At 53.9% G+C, this 17,983-nt stretch overlaps 7 protein-coding genes across 7 annotated transcripts; 5 read left to right on the forward strand and 2 right to left on the reverse strand.

Annotated features, from left to right (window-relative positions):
* Positions 1-240: 240 nt before the first annotated feature.
* On the reverse strand, positions 241-2,102 carry Triagg1_5853 (uncharacterized protein; the record flags this gene model as incomplete). Its single annotated transcript, XM_062900412.1, has 2 exons — positions 241-1,411; positions 1,648-2,102. 2 exons carry the CDS (start codon positions 2,100-2,102, stop codon positions 241-243), a joined length of 1,626 nt encoding a protein of 541 aa, XP_062755054.1.
* A 1,686-nt stretch (positions 2,103-3,788) lies between these two features.
* Positions 3,789-4,666, forward strand: Triagg1_5854 (uncharacterized protein; the record flags this gene model as incomplete). The annotated part of the gene is made up of 4 exons (XM_062900413.1): positions 3,789-3,920; positions 4,256-4,331; positions 4,408-4,450; positions 4,528-4,666. 4 exons carry the CDS (start codon positions 3,789-3,791, stop codon positions 4,664-4,666), a joined length of 390 nt encoding a protein of 129 aa, XP_062755055.1.
* A 1,819-nt stretch (positions 4,667-6,485) lies between these two features.
* Positions 6,486-6,929, forward strand: Triagg1_5855 (uncharacterized protein; the record flags this gene model as incomplete). Its single annotated transcript, XM_062900414.1, has 1 exon — positions 6,486-6,929. The coding sequence occupies one exon, from the start codon at positions 6,486-6,488 to the stop codon at positions 6,927-6,929; it is 444 nt and encodes a 147-aa protein (XP_062755056.1).
* A 323-nt stretch (positions 6,930-7,252) lies between these two features.
* On the reverse strand, positions 7,253-9,139 carry Triagg1_5856 (uncharacterized protein; the record flags this gene model as incomplete). The annotated part of the gene is made up of 1 exon (XM_062900415.1): positions 7,253-9,139. The coding sequence occupies one exon, from the start codon at positions 9,137-9,139 to the stop codon at positions 7,253-7,255; it is 1,887 nt and encodes a 628-aa protein (XP_062755057.1).
* A 1,419-nt stretch (positions 9,140-10,558) lies between these two features.
* Triagg1_5857 (uncharacterized protein) lies at positions 10,559-12,480 on the forward strand (the record flags this gene model as incomplete). The annotated part of the gene is made up of 3 exons (XM_062900416.1): positions 10,559-11,278; positions 11,354-11,951; positions 12,017-12,480. The coding sequence occupies 3 exons, from the start codon at positions 10,559-10,561 to the stop codon at positions 12,478-12,480; spliced, it is 1,782 nt and encodes a 593-aa protein (XP_062755058.1).
* A 996-nt stretch (positions 12,481-13,476) lies between these two features.
* On the forward strand, positions 13,477-16,773 carry Triagg1_5858 (uncharacterized protein; the record flags this gene model as incomplete). The annotated part of the gene is made up of 3 exons (XM_062900418.1): positions 13,477-13,791; positions 13,863-16,095; positions 16,148-16,773. The coding sequence occupies 3 exons, from the start codon at positions 13,477-13,479 to the stop codon at positions 16,771-16,773; spliced, it is 3,174 nt and encodes a 1,057-aa protein (XP_062755059.1).
* Positions 16,774-17,224: 451 nt separating this feature from the next.
* On the forward strand, positions 17,225-17,852 carry Triagg1_5859 (uncharacterized protein; the record flags this gene model as incomplete). The annotated part of the gene is made up of 2 exons (XM_062900419.1): positions 17,225-17,735; positions 17,797-17,852. 2 exons carry the CDS (start codon positions 17,225-17,227, stop codon positions 17,850-17,852), a joined length of 567 nt encoding a protein of 188 aa, XP_062755060.1.
* Positions 17,853-17,983: the final 131 nt, after the last annotated feature.

Consider the following 17,983-nt stretch of genomic DNA (forward strand, 5'->3'; position numbering starts at 1 on the left):
CGTTAAGACGTAAAGTTTTGTTTTTTTGTCATTAATTGATAGGTGAACCTGCATGCAACCGCCTCAAAAAACTACCTTGGCTAGCTTCATACCTCGGGCGTTGTTGCGTTTATACCATCATAGGCCATTCAAGCACTTCGTTTTTCTCTCTTCTTTCTTTAAAACAAAAGAAAAATGCATTCCCATTCTTCCCAAATCCAGCAAATGATTTCCCTTTTTTTTCTTTCCAATTCCCATCGTCTAAGCCATCTGTCCGATGCCCAGGTGGTCTGGGTCAGCGCGGACAATGCGCAGGGTGTTGGTGTTGCCCATGCCGCCCTTCCAGCCCTGGACGACGACGACGGTGTCGCCGGCAGTCAGGGTGCCGAGCTCGATGGCGTGGGTGACGGCCCACTTGATGCGCTTGTCGACATCCTCCTGCCAGTTGACAGTCTCGAAGTCGGGCTTCTGCTCGGGGTACAGGAAAGGATAGACACCACGGTACAGGTGGCTGAATCGAGAAGTGGTGGGGTTTCGGGTCACCATGAAGATGGGGCAGATGGGGCGGTACTTGGACAGCAGACGGGCTGAATCTCCAGAGGTGGAGAGAACAATGATACCACCGGCTCCGAGGTCCAGGGAAGCGCGGACGGCAGCCATGGCGCAGGACTCGACGGGGGAGACGGGGCGCTTCACCAGGGTGCACAGCTCCTCGAAGTGGGAGACGTAAGGGATGGTGTTCTCAGCCTTGAGACTGGCCTCGTGCATCTCACGGACGGACTCGGCGGGGTAGTTACCCTTGGCTGTCTCACCAGAAAGCATGACGCAGTCAGCACCGTCAGTGACGGCGTTACCAACATCGCTAATCTCTGCACGAGTAGGACGAGGGTTCTTGATCATGGACTCGAGCATCTGGGTAGCACAGATGACGGGCTTGCCAGCAATGTTGCACATGGCAATCATCTTCTTCTGGGCAGCGAAGACCTCGGCGGCGGGGATCTCAATACCCAGGTCACCACGGGCGACCATGACACCGTCGGTCTCCTCGAGAATCTCGGCAAAGTTGTTGAGGCCCTGTCGGTTCTCGATCTTGGCAATGATCTGGATCTGCTTGCCCTCAGGTCCCAGGACGTCACGGATATCCTTGATATCCTGAGCACGGCGGATAAATGAGGCAAAGACCATGTCGACACCGTTCTTGACACCAAACCGAAGGTCGGCCTTGTCCTTCTCAGAGAGAGCGGGCAGGTCGACGTCGGTGTTGGGCAAGTTGACACCCTTTCGGGAGGAGATGAATCCATTGTTTCGGGCACGGACCTCGACGGTCTTGTCGTCCTTGATGCTCAGCACATCAAAGGCAAGGACACCGTCGTCGACGTAGACGACACGACCAGGCTGGATCACCTTGGTGATGTTCTTGTAGTCGACATACCTATGACGTCGTCAGCACTTCGCCCAACCATGAGCCATGAGAGAGGACAATGGAGGGGGGGTGGTAATGTCTGTCTGTAGTCAAGAATAGCATAGGGCATCAATTAGGACCCAAGCAGTCCCGCCCGTTGGCATTCATGCATGACATTACCACCACAAAGAGGGGCGGGGAGGGTGTCTGCCGTGCCCCTCCCTCCGTGCCCCTCCCCCTCCCTGGACGAACAAAGAAATTCTTACATGTTCTGGGTGTCACAAGCAGTGATGTATTTCTCATCGGTGGTGATGTTCATGACGGTGCCGACGGTGATGGGAATGTCCGCATCGCCGGCGGTGTTGCCGGTACGGATCTCGGGGCCCTTGGTGTCGAGGGCAATGGCGACGGGTCGTCCAGGGTGGACGTCAACGGCAGCGCGCACATTGTCAATGACAGACTGGTGGTACTCGTAGCTGCCGTGGGAGAAGTTCATACGGGCCACGTTCAGGCCGGCATCACGAAGCTTGTTGAGGGCCTCGACCGAGTTGGTCTTGGGGCCGATGGTGCAGATGATGGCGGTGCGGCGAAAGTTGCGGGCAGGGGTGAAGGCCGTGTTGAGGGAGGCCAGCCAATTGATGCGGCCACCGATTTCCAGGTGCTCCTGGGCCGTGGTCGCCATGATGCTGACGGTGCGAGAGGGCTTGGGGATCTGGGACATGGTTAAGAAGGGGTTCGGCGTCGAGCACTACAAAGTCAAGCCGGTCGGGAGAGGGAGAAGTGGTTATGCTCACGAGTCAAATAGATTCGTCAGGCTCCCGTGAGAAAGAGATGACGATGAGAGAGAGAGTGCAAAAGACTGCGTAGAAGATGATTGAGGGAGGAAGCAGACGAGGATGGAGAGGGAAATAAATAAGGATAAGAGAGAGATCAGATTCGACGACCCAAGGAGAAGAAAGAAAAAAATCCACGCCTAAGCAACGGCAGAGCAGTCGATTAGGTGATGCTACCTCAAAACTATGTGGTGTGGAGGGGGTGGGAAAGGCGGCAGCCGTCAGTGGTTGGTTTTTTTTTTTTTTTTTAGGTTGTTTTTTTTTTAATCCTGGGCTGGCTGTAGCTTCGAGGTACATGTATCGAGGTATTGATGCCTCACAGTCAGGCGGCAAAGGGGATCTGTGAGCCAACGGCGGCTCCGGATTGGCCAGCGCGAGGCGTATCGAGAGGCGAGCGCTGATTTCGGTGCTAATCCCAAATGCTAACGAAGCCCACTGGAGGTCATCAATTCTCCAACTCAACATGGAACTGGAACTTACTGCCCCTCCTCAAAGCAAACAGCAAGCCAGGCCAGGGTACATACAGGCGAGGGGCACTAATAGAGGGGCACCTGGGCTGGAAAAAGGGACCGGCCGCTAGTCTCACCGTTATCTCTGGCGCAGCGTAAAAGAAACCGACCTCAGTATGTAAGTAATTGCATCCATTACCTGTACTGTAATCCGGCACGCCGTAAACGGACGGCGGGGCGGAGTGCAGAAGAAGAGTGCGGAACATTTTTTTTTTTTGGCTTCTTTTGGATTTGGCCCTGGCTGGATATCATAATATGATACGGAGTACAGCACCGGCCATTATACATCCATCGATATGTACTAGGCATCCATATGTATGTATGATTACGCCGGGGGATTTTGTTGCATCTGACATCAAAACTGCCCTCGCCGTGCTCCGTGCTCCGTATTGCGCTCATCGTGAGGCATTTGCAGCTGCCACTCCCGCCGGTGCCGCCCCCGGCACTCCATCCAATGCTATCGCTGAGGATTCCCGTCCTCCTCAGCGTGGCCAACAGTATAAGCACTGCCCCTTGCTGCCACGGAATACAAAGGGGATTTGGGGAAATGCTCCGTGTTTCGGCTCGTCTCAACAAAAAAAAACCGACTCGGTGCTACTCGTACTCGTACCGTCTTGTCGAGCCTTTCCCCCACGCCGCACGCCGTTCTCTCTAGCACCGGATCGTAGTGAGAGTTGACGTGGTTGGACGAAGCGCGAGGCTCGGGGAATGAGGCATCCACGGATCCCTTCTCAGCTCGTGGCCTGTGATGTCGGAACAACAAAATCGGGCAACACGTCAGACGTCAAGTTTTGTGCGCTCGCAATCCTGTGCCTCATTCGTTTTTGCCCTCGCAATCACCCGATGCTCTTTGCAAATCCCGCGACTGTCGTGATGTTTGCTAATACGGGCAATTAGCACTCAGTCCACTCTTATCGGGGATACAGTTGACCTTTCGGGCCTGTTTTTACCTCTTTTTACCTCTTTTTTTCTTTCTTTTTTGCCCCTCTATCCTAATTAGGATTAGAGTTGGAGATGCAGGCTTGGCCCGATTAGTCCAGCCTCTAGCGTTGTTGAGCTCGCTGCATGACTAAGCCAAAGCTTGTGATTCTGCTGACTCATCGAGGGAGCTCTGCCTCTGGCGCCAATCCGGAAGATGAGGCGCCGATCTCCGAAAATCCCAGCGTCGGTCGGATGTGCAAGCGCAAGCGCAAGCACGTGAGTTGGGGCGGTGCCGTCACCTCAGCTGTTTCTCCAGCCTCCAGAGCTTGTACTCGCACCAGCCTCTCACCGTTGCGACACCCCTTGCGAGTTGCTCCAGATCTCCCACGACGAACAAAAAATCTCCGTTGCGGCCTCTGATTTTTTATTCCTCGGATCGAATCGGATCGGAAAAATCAGTCACCATGGTGGTACGTTCCCCCCCGATCCAAATCCCCCGCCCCGGTTCCTGCTTCCGTGCTGGCCCTCCGCCGCGGCGTCCTCGGAGCGCTGCGCTTGGAGTCGTGTCAGATGTCGCTTGCTTGACTGGCCTTTCTAAAGACTGATGGCAGCTTCTCGACCTGCTGACGCTGGGCCTCTGGTCAAAGGTTGGACGTTTGACGCACTATGCTTTTGACGCCGTTCTCTGTAAGAAATCTCTTGGCCCGCTCCCTTGTCTTGTGTTTTTGCGATGCCGAATGTTTACTAAATTTGCATGTGACAGTGTCGGCTTTCCTCGCCGGCGTGAAGCGATCGACCGGCTTGACGTGAGTTTACTAGAGCTTCATTAATGCACAAGCCTTGTGTTTTCGTCCCTCGGACCGGCGCGTTAACGGACCACCAGTTTCAAGAGCGACAAAGTTGCTGGCGAGAACAAGGAAGTCTCCAAATGGATCGACAAGTACCTCGGCGTCGGCGAGTGGGTGATGGACCAGTCGGTTGCCATCGCCGGCTCCAGCGGCTTCTTTGAGCGCAAGCGATGATTTCTCGCAACTCGATCAGACCACCTCCTTTTGAGCAGCCAAATTCAAATACCGGGTTGGTGACATCGCGGCGAGGGTAGTTGCCGAGCCATTTCGCTCCAACCTGTCTGGTTCATGGAACTCTGAGGTTGCAATTTTCTTTTTTTTTCTCTCCCTTGCCAAAGGAGTGCAAGCGCGTTGGAATTATGAATAGCTGTGCCTGAGCAAAGGGCCGAGGGAAATCCCCCAACAAGTTCAAGCTCGGTTTGAGCTATTATGACGGATGAGCAGTGCCAAAGTCATGTTTTTATCTGGGCGTTTGAAGGAACAACTGGGTTGCTTCATTGATGTAATTGCTGAATATGATGAAATGACTCAACTACGCAAAAAATAAGAAAAGAAGACGAAAACGAAATGCCGACGAGGTGACTCTTGCTCTTATCATTTTTCCATCCACCCGGCTCAAATTCTGGCTTGGTCGCATCTCCACAAGTTCGTGATCGTTCCACTTAGCCGAGGTTACCCAGGCGCTAACATCTTCTCGAACAGTGAGGCCAAGGCAGCTCACTCACATGTAAGCTCCTTTTGGCTACAATGTACATTGTTGAGAGCATTCGAATATCTCACAATAGTAAAAGATAGAATTATATCAGGATCGCTATTATTTTCATGATGTGTGGTTTGAACCCGTGACAAACCATGTCCGTGGATACTCCAGGGACAAATGGTGGAAGAAAGATGCATCCCAAAAGATCAGAAAGCAACACATAAACCTGCAGTCAAACAATGGTAGGCGAAAAGGTCATATTGAAGAGGGGACCATCGAGTTCACGATTAAAAAGCTATGTAGTTGCAAGTTTCAAATGGAAGGGATGGTAAAGGGGTAGGCAAACAAGGCTCGGGGATTAAATTGAGGCTATACGGTGGAGCATTGCTTATAACAGCTTCCCGATTACAGCTGCCGGTCTTGGGTGCATATAAGCAGAAATCTGCCTTGTAATGGTTTGAAATTCTGCCCATAGGATTTATCCTTGTGTATAGTTATCATACTAGGTAGCTCTATGCACTGAAAAAACATACACCCAAGTGTTTCGGTGTGCGTACAGCTAGCTACTAAGTGCTCTGTAAGCTGTTTCAAGGGTTGATTACAGTATGCCGAGGAGATTTCGATCTATTGATAGTTCGCAATATCTTGTCTTTATACTTTCCTATATATTCCAATACCTACCTACATTTATGAAATATCATCACATATAGTCGGTGACGTCTACGTGTTCGAATTCGGTTGCCTTGCCAGAGGGGTCAAGTCCATGATCTTTTAAGCAAGCAAAGGTCCGTCCAACGGATCTTAACAGTTGATTCTTCTCAACATAATTGCAAAAGCTCCGAGAAACTGTCACTGCTCTTGAGCTCGCTATGCAAACAGACTTTGAAACACGACTGAAAATTGCGGTGTGTCTTAAGCTTACTTGTCAGGTTGGATAAATATAGCAGGTGTCTAAATCTTGTAAGCAGACAAATTATGTAGCAGCAGTACCCTCTTCGAACGCTTCCTTGTTTCGGACATCTCCTTGCGAGTCTATGGAGTAGGCATTACGCATGTAGTAATAGTGAATTCAGTACATTATGTAGCCCAGATCCGAGGTTTGACAAAATCTATATAAATCTATATACATATCTGTTGTTTACTCCAGCTCAACCGTCTCAATCACTACTGATCCACTGTCAAACATCAAAACGCATCCTCTCTGCTTCTTCATCAGCTTCAAATCTCTTTTCCATTACCCTCTTCTATAACCATTGTCCTCGACGTCTCAAAACTTTACAATCATCCACCAACATGTCCTGCAAGTCACTAGATCCCTCAAGCGGCATCTGCTTCGCCAGCAGCAACAACCTCACCTTACTACTCTCAACCTTCAAAGATTGCTGCGACCTTGCTCCCATCGTCCAGTACTACGACAGCTCTATTGGATGCAGTGCTTATTGTCCCCTCATGCCCAATGGCCGAAAGGGCCGTTCGCTCCGGGATTGCCTTGCCGAGAATCTGAAGACTGCCTCGTGCTTTATGCCAGATGATGTTGCTGCTGCTCCAGGCGTTATTGCGCAAGCCAGCAAGGCTGCTAAAGAGCCTGTTTGCTCGGCTTGCGCTGCTGCATCGGCGACGACGACGACTGGGGCTGCGGTTCGGATGTATAGTGCTGAAACAAGTTCATGGAAGACTGGGCTTACCGTTGGGGCCGTGTTATTTACTGGAATGTTCGCTGGGGGGTTCTTGATTTAACATCTCGACCGCGAGGGTGACTGTTGAACATTCGAGCATTTGTTGCATTGAATAGACAAAGGAAAGCACAATGTTGGCGACGACTATGTGAAGGAGGGCCATGGAAAATATTAGACATCATTTCATCGCTTAATCATTAATTTCGTTCTCTAACATCTAATATTACCTTCCACGCTGAAAGAAAGGATAGTCACAAAATATGTAGTAGTCCAGGGTATAACTCCAGTCGCTGAAGAACCACCACCAAACAAAGATACACCAGCAAGAGACGCCGTCATTCAATGGCGTCATTTGAATGCGCCAGAGAGCCGAGAGAAGAGCTTCTATGCGTGCTCTGCCAAAAACTCGGGCGGCACTTCGTTCTCGCTGTCGTACCTACGCAGCGGCGCGCCATCAGTGTTGGCCGCATGAGCATGCTCGTCATCTCTGTCCTGTTCACCTCCGAGTAGGTCCGCGGGCACTTCATTGTCGCTCTCTTCATCGGCTGAGTGGCTGCTTTGTCGCGCAGGTCGGTCCTCTGGCTCTGATTTTACCTCACTCGGCTCATCCTGAGTGCTGGCGAAAGGCTCCTCAGGAGGATGGACCAAGCCTTCAAAGACGTTGCAGCCCTCTTTAAAGGCCTCTAGTTCAGCGCCGATGGCGCAAATCAAGAGATTCCAGTGCTTTTCTTCCGCCAGCTGCATGTAGCTCTCCAGCTCCTCAATCACTTGCCTCATTCGTGAAAGCTGAGACGATATGATTTCCTCTGGAGTGGGCACTTTTTCTTTGCCTTTTAAGCTCGAGTTTGAAGGGGATGGAGCGCCATTCTGCATGGCCTGTCGTAAATCTGCCTCAAATGTAGATACCAGGTGCGTAACCTTGTCCCAAACTTGGCCCCCTTCTTCCAACGCCAGCCGATCTGTATCAATCCGCTCTTTGCAGCGCTCCAATACTGACATTTCCGCCTCCCACCACGATTTTGCCATTTCTAGTGTCCGTCGCTCTGGGATAAGTCGCATAAACTCAACCCCCCCTGAAGCGGCCGGATCTCCCTCAACCTCGCCGCCGTGGTTTAGGAGATCCGGGTCAAGTGGTTGAATTGGTGGATGCTGTACGAATGCCTTGACTTCGTTTGTCACGTCTCTCAATGCGCCGTGGTATCCACTTAGCCCTGCTTCTCTTTTGTTCTTGATGTCGTCCATTCTTTCTTCCAATGTACGGCACTGGAAGCGCATGGCCGCTAATCTCTCCTCGAGCTGCTGGATTTCTTCGCTCAGGGCACCATGCTGCGTACCCAGTTCTCGCAGCTCTTTCGCCAGCGGTTCGTCGCCGTTTTCCTCCAGATCATGCAGCTCTGCCTGAATATCAGATTTCCTGGTACCCAGCCCATCCAGGTAGTTGAGGGCGTCTTCTCGTTGTGCCATGGCCTCTACTAAGTGGGCATTTTCGTCTCGTTTGAGCTTCGTCATGGAGGCAATCAATTTCCGGAGATCGTCCCGTGTAGATTTCAGCCCAGGGGGCTTATCGTTCGCCGGCTGCCGAATTGGAACCACGTTGCCGTCACGGGTGGCCCGAGGTGGTACATAGAGGGAGCTAGCCATTCTCGATTTGGAGCTCTTTGTAGAGTAAAAGGTGCCAGTTGGTGTGCTGCTGCCTGTGCTGGAGGTGTCGTTCACATTGCCAGATCCAGCTGCCAACGCGGCGGCCTGTTGATCAAGCAATCGCTGGACGTCTTGCTCCAACGCCTTCTCTTGCCTCCGCAAGCCTCGCCAGATGGAATCTGTGTTGTGCGCACCAGCTTCACGTCTATGATCGAACAGTACGCTAGTAGCTTCGGTAGGGCTCCCACCAAGAAGACTGTAGGGAGTATGTTTGCTGCGACCTGAAGGGCCGACAGAGTTTGCCCGGGCCGAGTCCTTGCTTAGCATCATTGACGCAGTTATCGGCGGCGGTGGACCAGCAAACATTGCCCTTGGCTTCGTCTTGGAGTATGACTGAGCCGGACTGCCCTTGTCCCGCCATGTGCTTGGGGATTGCCCGCGAGACGTCGCTGATTCCTCATAGTCGGCCAGCCAAGCTCTAGGCAGGTCCCCATCGGCCGATAAGGCATCGTCATGCCGAGGATCCAGTTCGTTGAGCTGATATTCGCTAGGTGATCGAATCGGAGGTTTATGGAAGGGTAGACCCGGCGAGTTGCGATGGGGGCTTGCTATGCGATCGAAAAAGGACATGGTGATGTTTCTGGATAGAGGGGAGCTCTGTCGTTGCGTTGTTCGAGACGGCGAGGAAGAGCGATTGACGGAGAGGCCGCGGAAATTCAGAGCCAAGAGCAGATCCAAGCTAGAATTATTTTATATGAAGCATGGAGAAGGAATATTCGGCGGTGGTGGATAGGCCATGGAGCGTGTTGTCAAGCTTGCTCACGAGGACAGGTATGGACGAAGTCGAGGCATGTGCCTGGTTCCGGAGCTTATCAAGGCAGTGGCCGGAGCTTGTACTCGCATCTGCCGATAGCACTACAGACTGTGCACCGGACAATTGGCTGGCAATTTCTGTACTCGTGGATTGGTGCGCACCACTTTGGGGACGTAAGTCGCTTCAGCCCGGGTTGATTTGATCGATCGTTGATGATGTGGTGAGTGCAGAGAAGCGCGGGCTGTACTTTGGAGCTTTTCTGCAGCTCAGACAACTAAAGCGGGCAGTGTTGCCATCGCCGCTTTTGTCACTAGCATGCAACGGACAAGGCAGTTTGGCCATGCATTAAGAAATATTGTGCAAAGAAACATCAAATATAGGTAATGAGAAACGACTTGTTGATTATAAGGAATAGATCATGAAGATGCTTGTAAATTCAACTCACTTCGTTGCTACCGCCGTCAAGCTTAACGTGCCCACCTATCAATAGGTACTCGTACCACAAGATGCGCTGATGAGTCGAGACTAGAGCCATCTCTCGCCAGCAAACCCCAAGCCTTCAGTGTCTGACATAATTGATTTGCCGAACGGAGCTTGCCGCGCGTCCGTCCTGTATCCCGTCCATGGGCATGCATTCGTCATGCATCGAGTTCTTCAAGGCAACGCTGTGTGCTACAAGAGGTTTAAAGGCATCCGTTTCTCGATCGAGTCGGGGCCCCCAGCTGGGGAGATCGCTAAGAAGGAGGACGGGAGGTTCGATACAGGGAGACGCCGCCGCCCCAGAGTGCTAAAGGCGTAGTGCAAGCCGCTACACTTTGGCGCCTCCATCGCTACAGACCATCCCTCCGTACACTACCTAAAGCACCGGGACGCTGACGAAAGCACGACTTGGTTTGAGCGGGCTCAATCCTGTTTGGCGTCTATTCTGCATAGGTAGGTAATAATCACCTGCGTCTTGACTTTTATCGTCCATGATTCCCCTCCGTCTCCGTATAGCTGCAGCAGCAAAGCAAAGCAGAGGGGAGGGTCCCGTCCCGTCGTCTGGCGCCTCGTGATCCAGCCCTGCTGCTCCCTCCAACCCCTCGCCTCGCCTATCGCCATCCCGGATTAGACCTGACTGACATCCAGTCCAAGGTCAGTCCAGTTCCAGTCCAGTCACAGCCAACCCGCCCAGCAAAAAGCGCCGTCAGCCCGCTTCAGGCCAACCCCCAACCGGCCAAACCCCAAGAAGCACCATGAACCAATCACATCAGCTGCCTCCCCCGCGACGGCAGCAGTCCGCCACGGCTCCCTATGGCGCTCAGCTCGACGAACTTCACATGTCCGGCATGAGCCCGCAGAGCCAGATGGCATCGCGAGACTACGCTCCCCAGATCAAGCTCGAGCCGTCGCCCGTGCCCAACGTGCTCCAGCCGGGCGGCATGTCGCGCCCGCCTCTGTCTGCCAACAACTCCATGTCTGGCTCTGTTCCCGGCTCTGGCTCTGGCTCAGCCGCCGGCTCGGCATCAGCGTCTGCGCAACACCAGCAGGGCTATCAATCGCCGCCAAAGCCCGTCCTCAACATGTCGCACACCTACTCTCGCTCCAGCCCCGCGGCCAACTACGACACGCCCGCCTCGTCCTCGTCCTACCACGCCTACACGCCAACCACCCCCAGCGGCTCGTCCTCGCAGTTCATCTCGCCTCAGGATGGCAAGTACAACGCCCCGGGCTCCCAGCGCACCTTTTCCAACACGCCGCTGGGCCTGGCTGACATCCGGCCGCGCGCCGACTCGAGCATGTCCGATGGAGCGCCCGGCACGCTTGGCTACGAGGTCGCCAACACACAGCCGGGCCCCAGCAACTACCTGGCTCCGTGGCCCATCTACGCTTTCGACTGGTGCAAGTGGACGCCGCGAGGGAACGGAGCCGGCAAGGTCGCCATCGGCAGCTACCTAGAAGACGGCCACAACTTTGTAAGCCAAGCCGTCGTGCTGGAATACATGTCAAGAGTTGAGTGTTGAACGCCGATGCTAACGGGGCGATATCAGATCCAAATTCTCGACAGCCAGGTCGTCCCAACACCCCAGGACGTCTACCAACCCGGCACGTCAAAGTACAATCTCGAGTTCACAAAGGTGGCCGAGGCCACACATTCGTATCCCGTCACGCGGCTTCTGTGGGAGCCGCCGTCTTCGCAGAAGCAGTCCACCGATCTCCTAGCGACGTCCGGCGATCACCTGCGGCTGTGGTCATTGCCGTCCGAGACCTCTGCAAACCCAGGAAACACGATTACTCGGCCGCAGCGCGACTCGGCCGTCACGAAACTGACCCCTCTGGCGCTCTTGTCAAACTCCAAGACGCCCGATCACACGGCCCCGCTGACGTCTCTCGACTGGAACACCGTCTCCCCCAGTCTCATCATTACCTCGAGCATCGATACCACCTGTACGATATGGGACATTCCATCCCTGACGGCCAAGACGCAACTGATTGCCCACGACAAGGAGGTATATGACGTAAGGTTCTGTGCCAAGAGCGTCGACGTATTTGTGAGCTGTGGTCAGGATGGAAGCGTGCGCATGTTTGACTTGAGGAGCCTGGAGCATTCCACCATCATCTATGAGCCCACAGGAAAGGAAGATCGAGGTTTGTCAACCCCCTATGAAAACGATCTACAGAGAACCAAGCTCCGTTGCTGACAGCTTCAACAGTGGAATCCGGCGAGCGAATGAGCCCTACAACCGCTCAGCAGACGCTTTCGAATCCTCCCCCGCTCCTTCGACTAGCTACGTCACCTCATGATACCCATCTTCTAGCGACATTTGCCCAGGACTCGAACGTGATCCGCATCCTGGACGTTCGACAACCCGGCCAGGCTCTTCTCGAGCTTCGGGGGCACTCTGGTCCCCTCAACTGCATTGAGTGGTCTCCCTCGCGGAGGGGGACGCTGGCCTCAGGAGCAGACGACTGCCAGGTGCTGCTGTGGGATCTCATGAACTCTTCATCCATCAACGGCAGTCAGCAGCCAGAAAACCAGCGAAGCCCCGTCGCATGTTGGGATTGCGACTACGAGATTGGAAACCTGGGCTGGGTACCACACTTGCAAGGCAACGATGGCGGCGAGTGGCTCGGTGTCGGTGCAGGTCGGGGCGTCTGGGGCGTCAAGGTGATGTGAGGACCTTTTGATGGATATCCAATACGAGCCGAGGCCCGTCCGAACCGACCGCGGATGACGCCTTATCTCCGTAAAGGCACCCGTTCCGATTGATATAGACTTGGCTGTTGGGCGGAAAGGGGGGGTGGGGGGGCATATGTATCACCTTACTTGAAAGGATTTATTGGAGTTTTGTACCGACAGCCCTTAGCTGCATGAAACCAGCAACTTTGGAGTATGGAGACGTGACGAGTAACGAACGACTGGAAGTTTGGTCAAATGGATTTGGTGAAAGGATGGAAAAGGGAGTGCGAGGTGTGCCATGTCATATGGGGGGTTCCTTTTTACGCATTTAGTTTATCGCAATTTGAAGCCGCGAGATTCTAGAAGGCCAGGCTTTATGAATACAGCGAGCAGATGCATCCTTTGAATTGTTTGTCGCCGCCGTTGAATTGCGTTATTAAGTACCTAGATGCTTGAGTTGTATCAACGATGCCGATATCACAGTAGTTTCTTGCTGCAGCGAGATGAAATGTGTACTAGAGTACAGGTTAAGTGATTATCACGACTGAACCCAGTTTGATGGTAAGCTTGATACAAGTAATCAACAGAGTACTCGACACAAATGAGCATGTGCAATTGTATAAAATAACCAAAATATCTGTTAAAGAGTATGTTATACTGCGGTCGGGTGGTGGTCAGACATTGAAATTCTCCCACGCAATGAGCCTCTTTTCCCTGCACTCCACAGCCTCTCATTTCCTGGCCAAGGAGAATCTGTACTGCATCAAAACTTGAACACGGTACGTACCTCCACTGCGTAGCGCAGCTGCTGGAACTTTAAACCAGCCAAAGCGCGTTTAGCCCGATAATTACCCGCTCGCCGACTCGCCTTTCTCTTGAAGGCGATCCTTTCTTAAACTCAATCCTCCAACTGTGTTTACTTTTCTTTTCCCCTTTTCAGATCACAGCTACAGTCGCATGGTCAGCAGCACGCATCGCATACCGTAATTCAAGATGGCGTCCAACGACAGGGGCCGATTCGATGATTCCGAGGATGAGGAAGACTTCAACCCAGCGCCAGCCGACATGTCTGAAGACGAGGATCGCAACGACGGCTCAAGCCGGGCGCGAGACAGCAGCCCCAATCGCCGCCAGGAAGCTGACGATGATGATGATGATGAACCCGCCCCGGCTAGATCGCGAAGAGCTCATGATGACGATGAAGAAGAGGAAGAGGACGAGGAGGAAGAAGAAGACACTCGCCGTCGCCACGATGACGATGACGAGGACGAAGAAGAAGAGGACGAAGATGACGACGATGTCCAACAGGTATGGCCCCCGGACATGGCGACTGATGATGGAATCCCGGTAATTGGAGATGCTGACGCAGATGACCAAAGGGCCATCGCAGAAAGCGCCAGCGCGACAGGCGAAATGCCTTCATCGATATCGAAGCCGAAGTCGATGACGAAGACGAGGGTGAAGACGAGGAAAAGGATGGTGAGGAGATAGAAGACTTCATCATCGACAACGCTCACCCTGATGACCTGGCCGAGAGCTCGCGACTGGACGATGACCGAAGACACCGCGAGCTTGACCGCCGTCGCGAGATGGAGTCCAGCATGGATGCCGAGAAACAAGCCGAGATCCTGCGCCAGCGATACGGCAACCGACGACCTGGCAAGAGTTTCGGCGACTCGGCCGTCGTGCCTAAACGCCTTCTTCTCCCTAGTGTGGATGATCCTAGCATCTGGGCCGTGCGATGTAAAGAAGGAAAGGAGCGCGAAGTCGTCATGTCCATCATGAAGCGAGTCGAGGAGCGAAGAGGCACAAAGGACGAACTGGCCATTACTGCCGCTTTCGAGCGTGGCGGCCCCGACTCCGTCATGAAAAGCTTCGTCTACGTTGAGACCCAAAGACAAACCGACATTCTTGTGGCTCTCGATGGCATCCTCAACGTCTATCCCCACTCCAAGTTGACCCTGGTGGACATCAAGGACATGCCCGAGCTTCTGCGCGTCACCAAGACACCGACACTGGAGCCAGGCGCATGGGTGCGACTTCGAAGGCCCCCCAAGCACAGCGGAGACTTGGCCCAAGTCATTGATGTGACCGAGAATGGGCTGGAAGCCAGGGTCCGATTTATCCCCAGACTCGACTACGGCATGCGTGATGAAGCTCTGTCTGCGGTGACTGCGGATGGAAAGCGCAAGAGGCCACCGGGAATGGGCCCGCGACCGCCCCAGAGACTTTTCAGCGAGATTGAGGCGCGAAAGCGTCACCCCCGTCACATTCAGGGCAACCCGACAACCAACACTTGGACGTATATGGGCGAAGAGTTTGAAAACGGGTTCCAGGTCAAAGACGTCAAGATCCAGCAGCTCGTGGTGACGGATGTCAACCCTTCCCTGGAAGAAGTGACACGGTTTGCTAGTGGCGCTGACGATGGCACGGAGAATCTTGACTTGAAGGCTTTGGCCGCCAGTTTGAAGGACAGCAACACGCTCGTCACGTACCTGCCTGGCGATATCATCGAGGTGTATGCCGGAGAGCAGAGAGGTGTTGTTGGCAGAGCCACCAATGTGCAGGGTGACATTGTGACCATGTTTGTCACAGAGGGCGACCTGAAGGGCCAGAGCATCGAGGTGCCCATCAAGGGGCTTCGCAAGCGCTTCAAGATTGGTGACCATGTCAAGGTGATTGGCGGCAGCAAGTTCCAGGACGAAGTCGGTACGGTGGTCAAGATTTCTGAGGACCGCGTCACGCTCTTGACGGACCAGACGAACAATGAAGTGACGGTTTTCAGCAAAGATTTGCGAGAGGCCAGCGACATTGGCGGACAAGGATCACTCGGCCAGTATGAACTTCACGACCTTGTGCAGTTGGATCCCACTACAGTCGGCTGCATTGTCAAGGTAGACCGGGAGTCCTTGGTTGTGTTGGATCAGTTTGGAGACACTCGCCAGGTCATGCCGTCCCAGATTCCCAACAAGCTTCCCAAGAGAAAGCAAGCAGTTGCCGCCGACCGGGAGGGCTCAGAAATCCGCCTAGACGACGTGGTCAAGGAGTTTTCTGGACAGCAACGCCAGGGCAAGATCATCCACATCCACCGTTCCTACGTCTTCCTGCACACCCATGCCACCAATGAGAATGCTGGTGTCTTTGTCACCAAGGCGAGCATGGTTAATACGATCGCTGCCAAGGGAGGTCGTGTCAACGCAGCAGCGTCGGGACCTGACCTGACCACTATGAACCCAGCCTTGAAGATTCACAAGAACGGCAACGAGAACAAGCCTCTCGCCAAACAGTTTGGCCGAGATCGTGCCATTAACCAAACCGTCATCATCAAGAAGGGCGCCTACAAAGGTCTCCTTGGTATCGTCAAGGACACGACCGACACACACGCCCGTGTTGAGCTCCATACCAAAAACAAGACCATCACCGTTCCCCGAGATTGCCTCAACTTTAAGGACAAGAACACCGGCATAAACATTGACATCAATGGCAGAGGACGGCCCGCACCGGGCGGAGCGGGACGCGGCTCAGGGGATAGAGTCCCGGGTTGGCAAGGGGGATCTCGCACGCCCATGGGCTCCGGCGGCGCAGACCGCGTCCCCGCCTGGGGGTCACGAAGTAAGTTGTTTCTCGTCTTCCATTGTTTCCCATTTTGCTAACAAAGACTCAGCTCCTGCACAAGGCGGCCGCACGCCAGCATGGAAAGGCCAAGACTATTCTGGATCCCGAACGCCGGCTTGGGCAGATGGATCGAGGACTGTTAACCCGTACGATGGAAGCCGAACTGCTTACGGGTCCGGTTCACGCACGCCAGCCTGGCAAGCTGGTGCCAGAACACCCGCGCCGGGTGACGCATTCGGTGCTGGCTCGCGCACTCCAGCCTACGCCGGCGGTGGTGGAGGCGAGAGCTGGTCTTCTGGTTCGAAAACACCCGCGTGGGGAGTCTCGGCACCGACCCCTGGCGCCAGCGAGTCTTGGGGTTACACGCCTGGGGCCGCCACTTCTTCTGCCTACGACGCCCCGACTCCTGGAGGCGCCATGTCAGCTCCTACTCCTGGTGCCTTGAGCGCGCCCACACCCGGCGCCTACAACGCTCCCACCCCGGGAGTTGCACCGACGCCTGCTGGCGGCTGGCAAGGCGGATGGGGAGGAACGGACTCGGCGCCGACACCGGCAGCCGGAGCGCCGACGCCGTCTGCGTCCGGATACGGTGGCTACTCGGCACCAACGCCTTCAGCCTACGGCGCGCCCGAGACACCTGCTGCCAGCGGTCCGAGGTACACAGACGATGATTGAGCGTCTCCGCTGGGCAAGTGAGCTATACATATTGTTTCTGACATGGTGGATATGGCGTTTTTAGGAATCAAAACTGCAGTAATACTGGTGAAGAGCGGGCAGAGGGAGAACTTGGCACATGGCTAGTTGAAGCAGACAAATCTTGGAGGATACTAGGAAGCGCGTGGTTATGCAGAAAAGAAAAAAAGTAAATAGGGACAGTTTTTACGTATTACTAATGAAAAATCTCTTGCATAAAGATGGAAGCCAATTTGTGCCGTGACTTTACATGAAGCTGTGATTTTTGTCGTCGTGATTTGCTTTCTCGGTGTGGATTCCGGAGTAGTTGGCTCTGGCCCGAGTTTCGGCCGAAAAGCCGGTGTAGCCAAAAAGTTTGGCAGCCAAAGTCGTAGCTACCAAGACATGTTTACCAATCCACGATTACAACCAAACATCAGCAAAAGCACGCACAATGTTTCGTTCCCGGATACGCAGCCGGCTGTTGGAGCGCTACGAGAGGCAAGTGTGCGAGAAGCTCTGCCGGCGGACGACCAACGGCTCTGAGCGGAGCTTTGTCTTGCCGCATGCATCGACGAGAGGATATGCGACGGGCAAGGGTTCAGCGAGTGCCGATGCTTCGAGAGCGGTGAATAAGGCTGCACCTGGATCGGCGTCTTCTTTACGGATATCCTCTACGACGACGACAGGAATAGAAGTAGGAACAGGAACAGGAACAGGAACAGGAGCAGGAGCAGCATCTTCGGCGGCGGCCCTACGAACGGCCGAGGCGCGGGACTCTGCGCTGCGGGCGGCGCGCATGCGACGGCTCGCGCAGCAGCAAGATAGGCTGGAAGAGGAGGCGAAGAAGAAGGAGGCGAAGAGGGAGTACAAGAGGCGGTATGATACGGCGGCGAGGAAGTGGGTGTCGACGATTATTGCGTTGCCGATATTGCTTGTGACGAGTTATTATCTGTTTGACAGACGTGAGTTACTCTCTCTCTCTCTTTTTTTTTTTTTGTCTTTGCTGACTGGCTGGGGGTTTAGTTGCGTTGAGGAATGAGCCGAAGAGTTTGGAAAAGTATCGGGGGGAGAAGAAGTGAGGGTCTTTTGTCATGTTTTTTTTTTAGATGAATGATGTGCTAGAACTAGGCGGCATGGGCGTAAAGCGTTTGGAAGGGGTTAAAACGGGTGTATGGAACTGTTATCAAGGGCTCATCGTTGAAGAAGCTTT

The sequence above is a fragment of the Trichoderma aggressivum genome (genome assembly GCF_033847375.1).
Source record: "Trichoderma aggressivum f. europaeum strain CBS 100526 chromosome Unknown scaffold_022, whole genome shotgun sequence".
Classification (NCBI taxonomy): domain Eukaryota; kingdom Fungi; phylum Ascomycota; class Sordariomycetes; order Hypocreales; family Hypocreaceae; genus Trichoderma; species Trichoderma aggressivum.